Here is an 18,270-nt window from a genome sequence, read left to right on the forward strand (position 1 = left end):
ATAATATACTCTTTTTAATATATTATAATATTTATTCTATTTTTAATAGTAATATAATATAAATAAAAATATATTCCGATTTTCAATAAACAAATAATATACTGTTTTTAACAAACATGTAATATACTACTTTTTATAATATACTGTTTTGAATATAAATCATATACTATTTTAAATAATAATAATATATATTGTTTTTAATGAAAATAAAAATATATTATGTTTTTAATATGATATTAAATATATATATTTTTAATAATATATAATATTTTTTGTTTGTTAAAATAAAAGTAACATATATTCTACTTTTATAAACCTAATATGTATTTTCATTAATATATATTTTAGAGTTTATATCATTGATTCGTAGAATATGTTTAAATATATTATAAATATATGCTATTTGATATGTTTGACTAAAGAAGATTATAAAATAATATTCAGATTTTTAATATATTCGGATTTTTAATAAACAAGTAATATATTATTTTTTAAAATATAGTATTTTATATAAAAAATATACACTATTTTGAATAAAGATATATATTGTTTTTAATGAAAATAAAAATATATTATGTTTTTAATTTAAGAAAATATAATATACTGTGTTTTTAAAAATAAAAATAACATACATCCTACTCTTATAAATCTAATATATATTTTCATTAAGATATATTTTCGGATTATGTCATTAATTCGTTAAAGTTATTTAAATTTATTATAAATATATGCTACTTATAAAATAATATATTCAAAAGAACCCAGATAGTTGATATATTATTACTAAAAATATTAATTAGTATATTATATGCATTTAATAAAGTTAACAATTTATTTTATCATAAAATTTGTTTTCCATCTCACAAGCCATTATATCATATTACCTATTTTATTGTAATCAACGATTATCTTTATTTTAGAGACAACATTTATATTTTTATTACAGATAAATAGTAATGTTACTAATCCAATTTAAGAAGTATTTATTTTTTACTTTCTATCTTGAATTATATTTTAATTACTATTCATTAATATTAAATAATTTTTTTTGAGTATTATTAATTGATATTAAATAATAAAATATTTTAATTCACGAGTCACTATCAATATAATACATATATATATATATATATATATATATATATATATATATATATATATATATATATATATATATATATATATATATATATATATATATATATATATATAGAGGGCATATCATATGAGAATGTGAGAATGAGTCTGAACCATTGAATTTTAAAATAAATGGTTGAGATTATGTGTGAATCTTTTTTTTATCTCTCTTCAATATTTTATTTTAATGATGGAGGAGAGAGAAAAAAAGATTCACACATAATCTACACCATTTATTTTAAAATTCAATGGTTAAGATTCATTCTCACATTCTCATATAAAAAAAGGCATTCTCATATGATATGCCCTCATATATATATATATATATATATATATATATATATATATATATATATATATATATATATATATATATATATATATATATATATATATATATATATATATATATATATATATATATTTTAAATATTAATAAATTCAAAATGTAATTAATGATCCTTAATGAGTGTCCGGAGGCACTCTTTAGCATTGCCCAATAAATAAATGAAAACAAAAAGATAGAAGCGGATTGATTGGAGAGATATTCCTAAATTTATTTGAAAAGATAAACTAAATAAAAAATTAAAGTTAATAATGCTAGCTATCCTTTTAAATATTCAAATTTTCGTTTTTTATTTGGAAATAACCAAAAAAATAATTTTCATTTTAGGAAAAATAACATTTTTAACCCAAAAATTTATTGCATCATTTATAGCAAATAATAATGAATAAATTCCAGTTGATTTTATAGATAAAAAAACCAATGAATCAATTTTGGAATTTTTTTGTATTGAAATAACTAAAAAAATACTATAGAATTATTTTGGGACCGTTAATATTTTGAATCCTAAAATTTATAATAATAATGGATATGTGTGTATAAGGTCGAAACCCACTAATCGTCTTCTTCTCAAAAGGTCATTATTTTCATCTATAAATATCACCCAATCACACCCAATTCAACAATAGTTAGTACTGAAAAATCCACTAATATAGATGGCACGTTCAAAGCAAATAACCCCCAAATCCACAAAGGGCAGAAAGCAACAACAACAAATGGCACCAGCCAAGAAGATCAAGAAATCCACAAAGGGCAGAAAGCAACAACAACAAATCGCACCAGCCAAGAAGGTCAAGACTCTCGCATCAGCCAAGAAGGCAAAGGCTCCCATCAACCAACAGCAACTCCCACCAGGTTCCTCGTTTCTTCTATTTAATATAAAAGTTAGGGTTTTCAAAATTATCTGTCAATAAGTTGTTGTTAATTGAAATTCATACTGCAATGATCGGAGTCAAGTTTGTAGACTTTTTTTTATAAAAAAAAACCTTGAAAAACACTAATGATGCTTGATTTTTTTATGGATTAAAAATCTATTATTACATTATTAATTTTTTAAGTTTGTTAGTGATTTTATTTGCTTTACTCTTATCACATTCATTTGTATTATTTTTACTTTGTAGATATGATCAGTGATTTGTCCGATTGTATTCTGATTCACATACTGTCTTTTTTGGAGGCACAAGAGGCTGTTCAAACTTGTATTTTATCCAAAAGATGGATCAATGTTTGGAAGAAACTTCCAACTCTTGTAGTATTATACTACTCACAATTCATTGATGGAGTTTATGAACAATTTGTACACAAACTTTTGTCTCTTCGTGATGACCAGACTGATATTCATTCTCTCAAACTTCACCCTCCTTTAGACAAAAAGCGAAACAACTCTTTAGTGTCTCACATTGTGAAATATGCTTTTTCACACAATGTCCAACACTTGTTATTGAACTTCACTTATTTTAAGCCTAATTGTTTTTCCTTTTCATGTCCTACATTAAAGTCTCTAAAACTTACTAGTGGCCATTCTGTGAATAGTATATTTCCAAATTCCCTTGATTTTCCAGCATTAGCCACCCTCTCTCTAACCCATTTTACTTTTTTACCCAATCAAGATGGTTGTGCTAGGCCATTTTCCACATTTAACAGGTTGAATACTTTGATCCTTGATAAATGTAAGGTCTTGCATGAACAAAATCTATGCATATCAAATACCAATCTTGAAAATTTAACCATAGCTATGTATGGCAATACTTATTCCGGATCTTATTTCGATATAGAGTTATATGCTCCAAATCTTATTACCTTTTCTTTTAAGGGTAATCATATTTCAAAAGTTCTTGGCACCAAGAGCTTTTTCCCTTCTATAAAACAGTTGACAATTAATATCAGGTGTTTTGATAAGTACAAGAAGAACTATTCAACCCTACTCAATTGGCTAGACACTTTTAATAATGTTGAATCATTGACGGTTGATACAGATACTCTTGAGGTACTTTGTAATATTTTAATTTACTTTTGTTATTATATTTATCAATTTTATCAAAAATATAATTACAAGTAACCCTACTTTATTATTTATTAGGTTCTTTTCAATTTTCATAATTTATTCAAGGATAAGTCACCTTCCCTAATTAATTTGAAGTCACTCAAAATAGAAACATACGATCTTATAACTTTGTCTCAATTTGATGAAGAGGTGGACTTTTTGCTTCAAAACTCCCATTCTGCAAATGTTGAAAACATTATTGTAGGTGCGTTTTATTTTTATATTCATCCTCATCCGTTTTATATTAAAGTAATTTTTTAGTGGATAAATTATATATTGTTAGATACTATATCATTTATGAATTTTAAAAACAATCTATATATTAATCTCAATAATTCTTTTTGTATGCCTGTTTCTATGATAGTGCTAAATATTTTATAATCATTTTATTTGTTATTAAAATATTTTACAAAATATTATCAAAGTTATTCGAGAGTTGAAATTACTGTTACAGATATTTTTTTTACTAGATTTTGATTCATATCTATGACACTTAAGTTATTAAAGATGAATTTCACACAATATATTACTTATTCATAGTAAACATATTTATCTGATCAATTTTATTTGTCCTTTTTTTTTTTTTAGATATATGGAGCAAAATGTAGAGATCGTGCTTTGCTGAATTTATTTTGATACAAAATAAGAAGTTCAAACTTTTTGTCTCAAAGATGTACAAGTCTTTGGAACACTTCATTTAGATTCCCTCCTTAGCCATTATGCATTTCCTGTGTTCCTTGTTTAAAAGTGTAATGATTCTATGTTTGTGAGATGTTTATCTCCTGAGGTTGTTTAGCTAACATCTCCTTTCTTCTCCTACCTTCTTTTGATAACATGAGTGTTACTTGGTTAAGTGTTTCATTTGTGTTACCTTTGTTTGAATGGTGCATGTTTAGGTGGATTACCTGTTGCTTATGTTTGTGTTACTTGGATGCTTGCTTATTTAAGTAGGTGTTTGTTAAGTGTCTTGTTTAAGTATCTATGTTGGTAGCAAATTTTTTTATTAATTTTTCTTTTATATTTTAAAATATTTTACATTCTAAAGTTTTTATAATCAAGTATTTTGTTTAAGTAGTTTACAACATTTTATATGTAAAGTTCCTTGAAAATAACTTTTAAACTAAAATCAAGTTTTTCTATTTTAACCACAAATAAAATGTTATGTTTTTAATATACTAAAAATATATAATGTGTTTAATAAACTAAAAATATACTAAAAAAAACTAGAATATACTAAAATATCCATATATAATATATTATGTTTTTATATAATATATATAAAATTAAAAATCTATAATATATTCTGATTTTAAACACATTCTAATTTTGAAAATATATTCGTTTTTAATAAAAAAATTAATAATAAATTCTGATTTTTAATACACATATACTGTTTTTTACAAAAAAAAAAAAACTGTTTTTAATTAATATATAATATTTTCGTTTTATAATAAAATATAAAATTATATATGTTAAAAACTATAACATAAAATCTGCAAAGACTATATATTTTTTATTTTAATTAATATATTTTTAATAATATACTTTTAAAAAAAGAAATTTTATAAGATTATATATATTTATAAAAGAAATTAGAAAAAATAAATTATAACATTATTATATATATAATCTGAACCATTTAATTTTAAAATAAATGGTAAAAATTATGTCTCATTCTTTTTTTATCTCTCTTCTCCTTTATTTATTTTAATAATGGAGGAAAGAAAAGAAAAGAATGAGACATAATCTCCACCATTTATTTTAAAATCAAATAGTTCAGCTTTATTATTATATTCTCACGTAAAAATGTCATTCTCATATATATATATATATATATATATATATATATATATATATATATATATATATATATATATATATATATATATATATATATATATATATATATATATATATATATATATATATATATATATATATATATATATATATATATATATGGGGACGTATCAAATGAGAACTTTAGCTATAATGAGAACTGAGAACTTTTAATAATAACCGTACGATTTAAAATCAATGACTCAGATTTGCTTTAATGTGATATGTATTGAAACCAGAATCTATCTATTAAAATCAAAGTTCTCATTTGATACGTCCCCTATATATATATATATAATCTTTTGGCTGAAAAAATTAATCATCTTAAAAGTTATATTTATTATCTTATATTGTTATGCATGAACCTACGCCGCTACTTCTTTTGGATGAAAAGTTAATGATCTTAAAAATTATATTTTATTATTCTAGGAGACACAACATTGTTATGCATGGACTTTTTCACTCTTTGTAAAATGTCAACTGCTTCTCGTGCTAGAAAATCAAAAGTGTCAAAGACAAATTATATGAATTGTGAAATCATGTAGATTGTCGGAACACACTTTTTCATGTTTGACCACTTTACTTGAAGCGACTTTGAGAGTTGTATGCCCAGTAGTAAAACCTACACACGGTTTCAATCCCACCAGCAGAAAAACCCAATCAAGTCTAGACATGCATGTTTCCCCTCTTACCCACTCATATCCCAGAATATCTGTTGGCATAATGTTTGCAGTGATTTCTGATAAACAACCGCTTGTCTTCCAAATTCTTAAACGTATTTTTGTAACTCACAAGATCGACTAGATTGATCCTAGGACATGTGTCTAAGTGTTTCTATCTTAATGTTTAAATTCATCTTCTTGACTCTATTCTAAAGGATACTCGAATTTATGACTGATGTACAAACAATGTAACAACGAAATTTAAAAAAAGACTCAAAAGATTTCGATTGTAAATGTAAAAGACTTGACTTGAAAAAAAGTATCTAAATGACTTGTGTTTATAAAACGAAGAATAATATTGAAATAACAATGGTGTTACACGTACATTCTCAGCGAAAACTCGTTCTCTCACACTTGATACTTAAGTAGTTTTGAGTAATTTTGTACAAAATAAACACCCCGAATTCTAACACTAAGATCCATATTTATACTAATTCGACCCTAACGGTCTCCTTCTAACGAAATGCCACGTAGCTTCCACGCGTCCTTTCGACGAAGAGAATAATTTTTGAAATTCAAATCTTCCCGCCCAATGCCTTTGAAAACATGATCCACGTGACTTTATTAAAAACATGTATATTCTTCGAAATATCCTGCAAATACCTTCGATCTCTGCCAAAATATTTCGAAGACCCTTTAACAAAAGCTCCAACTCATTATGAAGAAAAAACCTTTTTATTCGAAGGGACTTGAAGAAACCTCTTTGCCTGATCTCTTTCTTATTTTCTCTTCGAAGCATATAATCTAACAACTTTACTTCTGGTTGTCGAAATCTCCAACTAACACCTAAGTGTCAATCTCCCCTCTAAATAAATACCCAGACACACGTGTATATATATATATATATATATATATATATATATATATATATATATATATATATATATTAAATAAAGGTCAATAATACAGATTGAGTTGAATGAAGGAGCAAGAGTTATCTAACAGTCGTTTAAAAAACAAGAAAAGTAACATACAAGCAAAAAGTAACCATCCACCAATATAAATGATAAATTGGGAAAGCTCGACAATGATTATGGATCTATTACTGGTCGTTTCTCCATCCCGATGAGGATCTTGGCCTTCTTGATCGCCCGGGAAAAAGGGTTTTGGCATTCCTCGTCACTCTCCATTGTTGATGATGAATCATCATACCGATGATGTCGTCGGCGAGGAGAGTCTATGGGTCAACGTTTCTTGTCGATGGTTTTCTTCTTGGGAGGGGCGGCGTTCCTTGCGGGGAGGTGTGCGCCCATGTTTCTTTGGCTCAACCATGATCTTCCTTTCTAACTCCTGCCCACGGGTGCGTGGTTGTGGTGAAGGGCTATCAGAATTTTGTCGTCCTCGTCCTCGTCTCGGGGACGGAGTGTCCTTTCGACGAGAAGATGGCGTGTAGGACCTGTGTCGATAAGTTCTTCTAGGGTGTGTTGAGGAGCGGGAAGGAGAGCCAAGCCGATGACGTCTTCGCGGGGGAGAGCGAGATCGTTGCTTCTTTTCTAGCGTGATGATTCTCTGGTATTGTTGGAACAAGAGGCGGTTGGTCCGGTTGATGGCGGCGAGCAGGGTTATTGTGGCCGAATCAACATTCTCGGGCACAGGGATATCCACGTGGGTGGAGTGGTTGTCATCTTGTTGATTCTCGTGCTGCATGGAGGCTTCCGTCGAGGATGAGGCTGGCTGCCCATCCCTGGAGTCGGTTTCGTAGCGCCTAGACTGAGCTTGCCCGTTCGCAGCAGCGGTGTCTTGGAGCATGCTGTCAAGGTTGAAAGGGTCACCATTACGGTGAACGTTGTTGTTGTCGCTGACCATGATGATCGAAAATTAAACCGAGTTGCTTTGATCTTATTGCGCAGAAAAGATGGGGAAGAAAATGATTCCCACAAACGGCGCCACTGATCTTACCAGATTAGAAGAATCGTCTATGTCTGCTACGTGTTGGACTTCTGTGAACTGGGGGGTGTACCTGTAAGGTACTCTGATGCTGAAGTAAGTATATGAGCAAGTACAGAGGTTAAAAGAGTGAAATTATGAATACCCGGACCTCTAATGAAAGAGGATATTTATAGCCCCATCGTTTGACCAAGGTTTCCTATTTGGGCCAGATTTGATGGAGGCCCACATACTAGGAAATTGTCAGGATCCTACGTGGTAGGGCTGAGTCAGCAAGTGACTCATATCCTGGGTAAACAGATCGTAGGGTTAGGAGGGAGTTGTCGGAATTCTACGCTAGTGGGTTTGACCATGTGCTCTTTTTTGGACATGTGGGATTGACGTTTGTAACGACTAGTCTGCGCGTTATTAGGCCTGAACCATTAATGGGCCTGCTCGATCTAGGTACAAGCATTGGGCCTGTTCGGCTTTGGTATAAGTAGTGGGCCTACTCGGTCCAAACCAGAACACATACCATATATACTCAGGAAACACATTGATATTGACTAGGCCAATGATGTTAGCTCTACCTCTAGGGTCATAGACAAATTTTATTGTCACAATATTGTCTCTTAGAGCTCAAAAAACAAGAACTTGTTGCTAGGTCAAGCACAAAATGCAGACACCATCATTATTGTGTGATAACCTTAGTGCGTAACACTTGCTCATAATCCTATCCTTCATTAGAACCAAACATATACAATTTCACATGCACTTTTTGCCTGAAAGAGTGATCTTTGAGAAGCTGGTTATTACTCATGCGCGCCTATAGCTTACCCACCTTGCAAACTCCTTCACTAGGCCTCATCCATCTCCTCAGTTGCAGCTTTATGAAACAAACTTAAGTTTGAGGTGAGCCTATTGAAGTAGATGAAAGTGGGTCCATAGGCCACCCAGTCCCCTCAGTCCATGAAAGCCCAAGAGTTTATCTCACTCTCATTTGCTATATTGTTATAAGTTGTTGAAATTCAGTTAGAGATGTAACTAATTAACTGATCTCAGTTAGTAAATGAATACTAGATAGAATCGTATATAAATTAAAATTCTACTTGTAAAATCATTAGTACAAGAAATATTGATCAATGAGAATATGTAGAGCACAATCAATTTAATGAATCAAACATCAACCAACTAAAAAAGTGTGTTGGAAAGTATGTTTCTATCATTATTCATCGACACAAATGAATCACAGAGATGCCATTTATCTTGCTTATCGTTATGGCCTTAACTTAAGGGCACATAAAACTATCAGCACGAATTTTTTTGGCTATCATTGATCTAAAGATTTTACAACAGCAATGGATTTTTACACTTATCTGATGCATGGTATATCATGAAAAGCTTACCACAAAACCATTACCTCCCCTGGATGCGAAAACGCAGCATACGTCTAAATATAGCAAAATCATGCTGCATTTTCTACTTGCCTTATCAGGAATGTTCAGTATTCAATAGAACAAAGAGACAAATTACAAGAAGATACATAGAAATTGAAGAATATCTTCCTTTCTGTTGAGAGGATGAAGTTGATGACACCGCCCTTGCATTACCTCCTGATGTTTTATTATTGCTGCAAAAACACAAAGGAAGGAAAACCAAAATGTCATATTTAGCCTTAATAACAGTAAATACTAGAAAATACTATTCTCTCTGATCTTATTTATGAAAGTTTACTTTTTAGATTCATTGAATAATCAATGTCTCTGGCCTATTATATTGATCAGAGATACATTGGTTATTCAATAAATCTAAAAAATAAACATTCTCTTACAAATAGGACCAGAGGTAGTAGTTATCATTATAACTGAAATTCATTCAAAATAAAAAGTTTTATTTTGAACTTACCCATCTCTCATGTAGATGCAGTTATCATAACCTGCAAATCGAAAACAAATAGTCTGTCAGTGACTCAAACCGATATTTTTTTACTAGCTTCTGAGCAAAAAACAGCATGTAAACAAAGAGAACAAAAAAGCAAAGGAACATACTTGGATCCTTGTCAACCTTTACACCTGTACCACCAAAACTACAAGCAACATCAGAGGCCCCGTTTTGTTGGTAATAGCTATTAAAAACAAAAGATGCATGTGAGACTAGATTATCCGGCTCAAAACAAGGCTGGCTAGGCTGGACAGCAGTACAATCGACATCGCCAGGACCACAGGCCCAATCCAAAGCATTCTGCAAATCAATTTCGGAGGCTTTGCTTGAAGCAATGCACCATGATGTTCGATTTGACCGGGTTACATTTGCAGCCGTAGTCATGTCAATCGCACCTCGTCCGGTGAAATCTAGATTATACACACTTGTTTGATCCGGATAAAACAATCCCCAGTTCCTCTCTGATTCTAAACCGGGCTTCCTGTTTTCGTTAAACAATGAGAAAATATAAATATCTAGCTCCTTCCCAGGTTTTGCTGGAGTACCGGTATTATTGATAACATGCCTTATGAGATTAGTGTTATATGTTTGTGCATTATCAGGAGTTGCGGCTTTCTCCTTAGGCGAACCTTTTGAAGGCCAACCTGTTTCGGTGACCATAACATTAATTGTTCTGAAATTTAGGGCCATGAGTGCATAATAAATAGCATCAATCTGTGCGTCGAACATGTTTTTGTAAAGCAAACCGGTGTTTGGATCAATAACTTCAGAGGATGCCTGAAAAAGAGCATAGTCTAAAGGCACTTTATTCGGGGATTCCCGATAAGCGTAATAAGGATATATATCAATCATAAAAGGCGATTGATTTTCTGCAAGAAATTCTAGCATCGGCTTCAGGAAATGAGCATGGCTACTATTGAAAGCCCCGGCTGAAGGCGGGAACGATCGAGACAGAACACCGAGAGAATGAGTACTAGAAACTTTTATCTTTTTGTGCAGCCCAAGTTTCTTGAGTGCTGTAAGTACATTGTTCATCGCAGGTACTACTAACGAAGAGGTATTATAGCTACTTTCTGTGATTTCAGCACCAACAGTTATGTATGTGATCTTTGTGGCCGGATAATAAGGAAGGACGCTGTTTTTCAACCAAGTGTCCGCGTTAGATTGGTATTGGGAGAATGAGAGCAAATCTGAATTTGGAACACCAATCATAAGTTCAACTCCAGTGTTCGCAAATGCCCTTAGGACCTGAATGTTAGAATCATAAATCCTAACATATTTGATTTTATGAAGTTGAACTAACTGTGCCACCTTGTCGGGTGTAGGGAGGTCGTCGGCACTTCGTCCATAGCAAATCCCAATGAAACTCCCAGAACAACAATCTGACAAAATAGTTTCAACAGAATTAACAAAATTAAGAATTACAAAGGCAACTAATTCTACTAGCTATATATGATATCTGCATGTCAAAACAATCAATTATTAAGGAAAATTATTAGAATTTATAAAATCGGCTTGTAAGATGCGTGGTACTACTTTATATTAATCTTTTTCAAGTTCTATGAAATCTTTCCAATACACCCCCTTCACGCCCAACACTCTATTGGGCTTAGTACGTATAAAAGGTGGGCACCCATGGTAAGATTGATAGCTCTGATACCATCTTAGAATGAGTGGGTTGAACCTAACTCATCCCTACAAAACCGACTTATAAGGTGAGGGCTGCCCAAAACTTTATAAAACTCATCCCCTTCAAACCCAACACAATGTAGGCATTGGAAGCTGCAAAAGAGGCAAGCCAAATGCCACAATTAGGCAACTAGGGACAGGCCTCAATGAAGCGGAATTTCCATCACACCCCTCTCACGCTCAGGTCTCGACGAGCCTAGAGGGTGGACGATGCGAGAAGCCTAACAACAAATCTAGAATATGCTCCGATACCATCTAGAATTCACAAATTGTGTAAAAATCAATCCATATAATTACTCTAATCAAACCATAAAGCAGCAAGTGATTTTATATATGAACTATTTAACAAAATTAAATAATAATTCCACCTAATTGAAAGCATATTTCTAATTCATCCTCCAAATTTCACCTCAGTTTGTTTGAAATTGAATACAGACCCCCCTCAAATACAATACTTAAGAAACTTCTTCCAACAACCAAGCACATGCAGATGCATAAATCTACTTATTAGATTTGACTATTGAATAAGCCATTTTTAATATCAAGCCACCAAAAAGGGAATATCTAGAGAACTGAAATTCATTAAAATTACCTACTTTTTTTAAATAAAAAAATTAAAAAAGAGGAGCACCGACATTCTCTCAAACAGAGTTAGATAATTGAGGCAAAAATAACAATAATTGAGATAAATGGGTCCCAAATCCCAATAAATAACAATTAAACATAAACAAAATTGAAGGAAAGAGTAAGATTAACGACGAACCTAGAAGAAGGAAGAAGAATGAAGCTGAAAAAATGAAGCTGAAGCTGAACCTAGTAGCCATTGATGTATTGTGTTGTGTTTGCAACTGTAATATATATGTTAGAGAAAAGAATGAAGAAAAAGTGAAGACAAAGTTGAAGGTAGTACTATAGTATAGGAGTAATAAATTACAAGTTGTTTGTTAATGTAATTATGTTGTTGTTATTGTTCACAAGTGTGCAAAGGTTTTACCTAATGTTTTAATAAAGCTCAGAAAGAGAGTAACGGCTCTTGTCTCTTTTCTCTCTCTTCAGATTGGAGCATCAAAGTGGCAAATACAGTTTTTGTTTTTGTTTTTGTTCGGTTAAGGAAGGGTGTTAGTTAACTCACACACATACAAGTCACACAAAAAGATACCTCTTTTATCTTAAGTTTAATCATAAGATTTCCTTTTTACTAGGTTTTTTTTCTTCTATCTCTTTTAAAATATGTTTTATTGTGTTTATTGTAAAAAGTTTGTTCCGTTGAGAGTGGTATTGAAATTTAAAAAAAGTAATTTATGGTTTGAGTTTTAAAAATTTTAAAGACCAAATGTAATTTAAGTTTAAAATTATGGAATTTTCAAAAGGAAAAATCAATTTTAAAAATAAAACTAAATTTTCATCATAAATATTTCTTTTAATCCTAATGCAATTAGATTTATAAAATAATTAAAATATTATAAACATTTTTACCCGCATTGAAAAGCTCATGAGTTGTTTTCATAGTTGAGTCACCTTTTGTCGCATAAATAAAGGGTTCCTTTCTCATTTCTAACACACCAAAAAACGTATTTAAGATGTCTTCTCTCATTCTCCTCCCCTTCCTCTTTATCTATCTGTCTGTCTGTCTATCTGTCTATCTGTTGGATGAGTTTGAGGAATGAATCTTTTGTTTCTAGATCTCTAAAGGTTCAATGGTCAGGGGAAAGTTCTAGAAGCTTTTGTTTCCTCTTGAGATGGATCTGGGACGTTACACTTGGAAGTAACCAAACTAGAAAACGAGTCTGCTTGGATCGGACCAATCAGGGGATCCAAGAAGGTGCGGTAAGAATTCTAAGTATGTGGCCGACTCAGAACAATTTCTTCCAAGACTTCTAGGATCTTAGGAACCAGGAAGTATTTTCAATATTGGTCGGATGTGTTGAAGGTATTTCCCAGATGTTTGAAGAAATCGAGACGTCTAAATTATACACTGAAGCGGTACCTAGTGCATTTAATGTTTTCTTTGTTACAGACATGCTGTCTCTCTAAGTTGTCAACACGTCACCTCATATACGTGGGTTAGGGATCGATTACCCTACTTAGGTGACTCAATTGCTTATTTATTTGAGGAAACTTAATGGGGGCAAGAAACACGTTATTTTGGTCTTGCTTGTCTTCTACATTTTTTTTTTACCTTATCCCTCAAATCTTCAGTCTCGCTTATCTTATTAGTGTTGATGGCGGTGATTGCCATTGAAGATAATTCTTGGATAGAGTCATCATATCTTGGAAGGAAATACCATTTGATTTTACTAACATGTTTTTGTAATTTTTTTTAATAAGTGTTGAGGACATGAAAATAATGTTTCGCATAACTTTTTATGGTAAAAACCAATTTTTTGGTGTTTGTAAGGAGTACATTCTTAAGATATTTTTCTTAGTTATTTCTATGTTAAATTATATATTTTTCCTTTTATTTTGGCCAACTCACAAAATCAGTCAATCTATTTATGTTTTAAACAGTTTTGGTATTCGTGTCCACTAGGTGCTATTTTTTAGACACGTGTCATACTTTTATTGACTTTGTATAAGAAAAATTAATTATTCATTACATTTTCGACGATGTTTTATTCTTTCAGTCGTCTTCTTCATCTTCTTTCTCTCTTCGCTTGGTCATTTGTCTTCTTCGTTCACCCAAAAAATGCTCTCCATGTTCTCTCTCGTTTAGAAAGTATGTCACTTATACAAAAAATGACACATCAACGTTTTTTAAGATGAAAAAAATAGACATGGGGGACCAAAACTATTTAAAAAAAAGGCTTAATTGCAATTTTGGTCTCCCTATTATTCATTTTTTTTTGGATTTTGGTCCCCCTATTTTAAAATTTGGAATTTTAGTCCCTTTGTTTTAGTTTTTTGAGGATTTTGGCCCCCTACAAATCCGAAGGCAATTTTTAATGAAATAGAACTCAGATTAATGACATGTTCAACATGAATCTTAAATAAAAAGAGCTTTTATAAACAGATTACTGCTGAACTGGCACTGACTAATCATCAATTAGAGCGTCATTTCATTTAAAATTGCCTTCGAATTTGCAGGGGTACCAAAATCCTTAAAAAACTAAAATATAGGGACTAGAATTCCGAATTTTAAAATAGGGGGACCAAAACCCAAAAAAATGGATAATAGAGGGACCAAAATTGTAATTAAGCAAAAAAAATAAATAGAAAGATTGATTTTGTGAATTGACCAAAATAAGAGGACCAAAACCATAATTTATCCTTATTTCTATTATAATGAGTCAGACCGATATATTTCACCGATAGAATACCTTATTATCTTTAGAATAGAGCATCCACATTTTTATTAGAGGTCAGATTTTAAAATTAAAAAAAAATCTTCAAATTATGATCTGTTTTGAAGAAGATGAAGAATAAAAAGAACTAACTCATCTGCTTAATAAAAGAAAGTTGTGAGTTCCTTTTGGTGTTTCTTCATCTGCTTAATATTAACCCAATTTTTTTTTTTTACAACTTCTGTCCCTCCCACCCTCCAAATCTCTTCTCACTCATATTAGTACAAGCCTATTAATAGTCTTAGTTTCTTATTGCATAAGCAACACAAATTCTTTAAAGTTAATAAAATAAAATGTTGCACTTAATTGATATGGGTCAAATGACAATTTTGCTTAGTAGTGAATTATAATATTCAAGGTGGCACTCAATTCTTGTAGTAGTTTTGATTTATATTTCTCTAACAACCTTGAACTTTAAAACAAAGTTTTATAGAGTTCACCAACATGAGACAATTTTACATGTAGTTGGATTGATGAACATTTCCTCCTCCTCCTCCCTCTTTGCACTATGCATGTGGTTGTTAAGGTTAATGGTGATATGAGATTTGATCTGGTTTTGGTTCTCATTGTGTCAAACAGCTTTTACAAGTAGAAACAAGACAAAATTCTAAAGAACCATATTCACGAGGTCTAGTAGTTCATTGCAACTAACAGTATTGAACTAGTAATACTAGTGAGTGAAATGAATGAAGCAATGTTTAAGAGAATGAGTTTTGTTATTGAACTCCATTTTATTCGAGCAATTCAAAAGGAATTCTAGGCAGAAAACTAAAAAGTTAGTTAGAATGCAAAACTAATTATAAACTAACCACTAGCTTATTTTGTTACAAACTTGCTTAAGATAATTATTCTAACTAATCTTAACAGTCCCTCTCAAACTGAGCATCGTGAATATTGATAATGTCAAGCTTGGAGACAAAAATTTTGTAACAAACTTGCTTAAGATAATTATTCTAACTAATCTTAACAGTCCGTCTACAAGCTTCTTGGTAGCGGACCATTGTGGGATTGTGTAAAAATTTGACTAGGGACTGTCATATGCACATGTTCTTGCAAATCTCAATGCAAGAAAGCATTATTTACATTTAGTTGATGTAAGAACCAGTTGTGAATATCAGCAGTTGTAAAAAGTGTCCTAACTGTTGTGAGTTTTGCCATAGGTGAAAATGTGTCAAAAAAATCCAAACCCTTAATCTGATTGTATCCATTGGCTATCAGTCTTGCTTTGTATCTCTCTATAGTGTCATCAACTTTGTGTTTGACCTTGTAAATCCATTTGCTTCCAATTGGTTTCACATGACGTGGTAGATTAACTTTGCTCTAGGTCCAATTCTTGTTCAATGCTTCCAGTTCAAATGACATAGCCTTAAGCCAATGTTCAGACAATCAAGCTTCTTTGTAACTCTTAGGCTCGGTGTTGCGTGTGATGGAAGTGGTAAAAACACGATGAGATTTTGAAAAATTAGATAAAGAATTAAAATAAGAAATAGGATACCTTTCTTGTACCCAAAGAAAACTCATGTGTGACTTCTTTATCATGGTTAGACATATCTAAGGGCAATTGTTCATAATGTGTAAAAACAACACCCTTCATACCTTTCTTGTACCCAAAGAAAACACATTTTTACCTCTATATATGTTCAAGTTTTATTCTATGAACCTAATGTGTAGATGCATATGCCAATGAACCAAAGACTTTCAATGTATGCATATGAGGAATTTCATGATTCAAAATAAAATTTGGAGATTTAAGAATAGGTGTAGGAGTTTTGTTTATTATGAAAGTAGCATGTAAAAACACTACTTGGATAGCAAGATAAACAAACCAATAATGTGATGTCATAAAATGAAAACTAAGTAAAACAAATGGATTATTATAATAATAAACGAATTTGTAGTGTTGTTACAGTCACACAAACCCTCGACCACTCTCAAATGGTCACGATGCTTCTCGTGGCATTAAGTTACTCTGAAGCACATATACCTATAACACGACATCAATACTGACACCGGTAATAATTTAAAAAATGAATAAATTAAATGAAATTATAAATGTTGGTGTCTGACGCCGACACATGTTTTTTCAAAGGTGTCGGTGTTACATAGTTGAGTTATACTTTATAGTCATGTCTCAGAGACCTGCAAGTGTCCAGTTTTTAGTTTTAAAATGTCCAAGAAACAAAGGACATATAACTTAATATGGTGGTTGGCACTAACATAAAACACATAATGCTGGTTATAATTTACCTGCAAAATCCTTCTATTGATAATGCATCAATGCTTGAAACATTCACTCCGGTCTCCATAAAATTTGCATATTCGAATTGAATCATTCTCATTGCATGCAGGGCCAACGCAAACAATCTAAAAGCCCTGTTCTATTTTAAAATTAAGCCTTTAATAGATGACACACGATAAATTTAAAAAATTATATTTCGTTTAAATTTTAAATAAAATTAAATATATAAAGATAAAAATGATATAGAAATATTTTAAAGAAATTAGACTCGTCGGAGTTTAGATTTTTTCGCATTTTTCTACTCTTACCAACTTCGATTTATAGAAAATTTCATACTATTTAATGAAAGGAAATAATTCTTTGAACAATTTCGACAATATTAATAATGAAGTGTTTTATTTAATAAACAACCAACGATGTGAAATTATAAATTTTTAAGTCTCACAACTACTATTTCAAATTTATTAATATGTCGATTTCTAATAATAGAAAATATAAATATTTTCAAATTTACAAAAAATTTTCATACACCTATAAAATATAATAATAAAAGAAAAAATTAATTAAGTTAATTACACCATTAAATTTTAAATAAAATAAAATACTTTTATTTAGGTTGTAGGTTGAGAGATAAGATTTACTTCAATATATTAATAAAAGAAAAAGTTAAGTAAATTAATTGCAACATTAAAACTGTATGTTTTAAAAGCTGAATTCTTATCTACCCAATTCAAAAAGTTGGGTAAGGTTACCTCATTTGTAAAATGCTTTAAAAACAACAAATATTTGTAGTATTTTAATAAATAATTAAATATATTAAATTAGATGGAATTATGTGATTGGTTGGAGGTATACTACCCAACTTTTTGTGATGAGTAGAGAAGTTGTACCCGTTTTAAAAACTATGCCGTAGATTTTTTTAAAGAAATAGAAAGTATACATACATAATGGATACCACTATGCTAGACAACTACATATAATAAATAATGCATTCTATTGACCATGCAATCAGGGCCGGCCCTGTGGGGTGCAAGGAGTGCAACCGCACAGAACCTCCGATTTTTTAGGGCCCCAAATTTGAAAAATGGGCCAACTATAAATTGAAACAT

The 18,270-nt window shown here is 30.8% G+C and overlaps 3 protein-coding genes across 3 annotated transcripts; 1 reads left to right on the forward strand and 2 right to left on the reverse strand.

Moving 5' to 3' along the window:
* The first annotated feature begins 2,070 nt into the window (after positions 1–2,070).
* On the forward strand, positions 2,071–4,572 carry LOC131608150 (putative F-box/LRR-repeat protein At3g18150). Its single transcript, XM_058880082.1, has 4 exons — positions 2,071–2,335; positions 2,602–3,467; positions 3,561–3,729; positions 4,113–4,572. The coding sequence occupies exons 1-4, from the start codon at positions 2,137–2,139 to the stop codon at positions 4,130–4,132; spliced, it is 1,254 nt and encodes a 417-aa protein (XP_058736065.1). The 5' UTR covers positions 2,071–2,136; the 3' UTR covers positions 4,133–4,572.
* A 2,659-nt stretch (positions 4,573–7,231) lies between these two features.
* On the reverse strand, positions 7,232–7,891 carry LOC131605975 (uncharacterized). The gene has a single exon (XM_058878262.1). The coding sequence runs from the start codon at positions 7,889–7,891 to the stop codon at positions 7,232–7,234; it is 660 nt and encodes a 219-aa protein (XP_058734245.1).
* A 360-nt stretch (positions 7,892–8,251) lies between these two features.
* Positions 8,252–12,714, reverse strand: LOC131603809 (glucan endo-1,3-beta-glucosidase 13-like). The gene is made up of 5 exons (XM_058876243.1): positions 12,576–12,714; positions 12,345–12,429; positions 10,000–11,274; positions 9,857–9,887; positions 8,252–9,581 (listed from the first exon to the last, which is right to left on the reverse strand). Exons 2-5 carry the CDS (start codon positions 12,403–12,405, stop codon positions 9,443–9,445), a joined length of 1,506 nt encoding a protein of 501 aa, XP_058732226.1. The 5' UTR covers positions 12,406–12,429; positions 12,576–12,714; the 3' UTR covers positions 8,252–9,442.
* Positions 12,715–18,270: the final 5,556 nt, after the last annotated feature.

Source organism: Vicia villosa, linkage group LG5 (genome assembly GCF_029867415.1).
Source record: "Vicia villosa cultivar HV-30 ecotype Madison, WI linkage group LG5, Vvil1.0, whole genome shotgun sequence".
Taxonomy (NCBI): domain Eukaryota; kingdom Viridiplantae; phylum Streptophyta; class Magnoliopsida; order Fabales; family Fabaceae; genus Vicia; species Vicia villosa.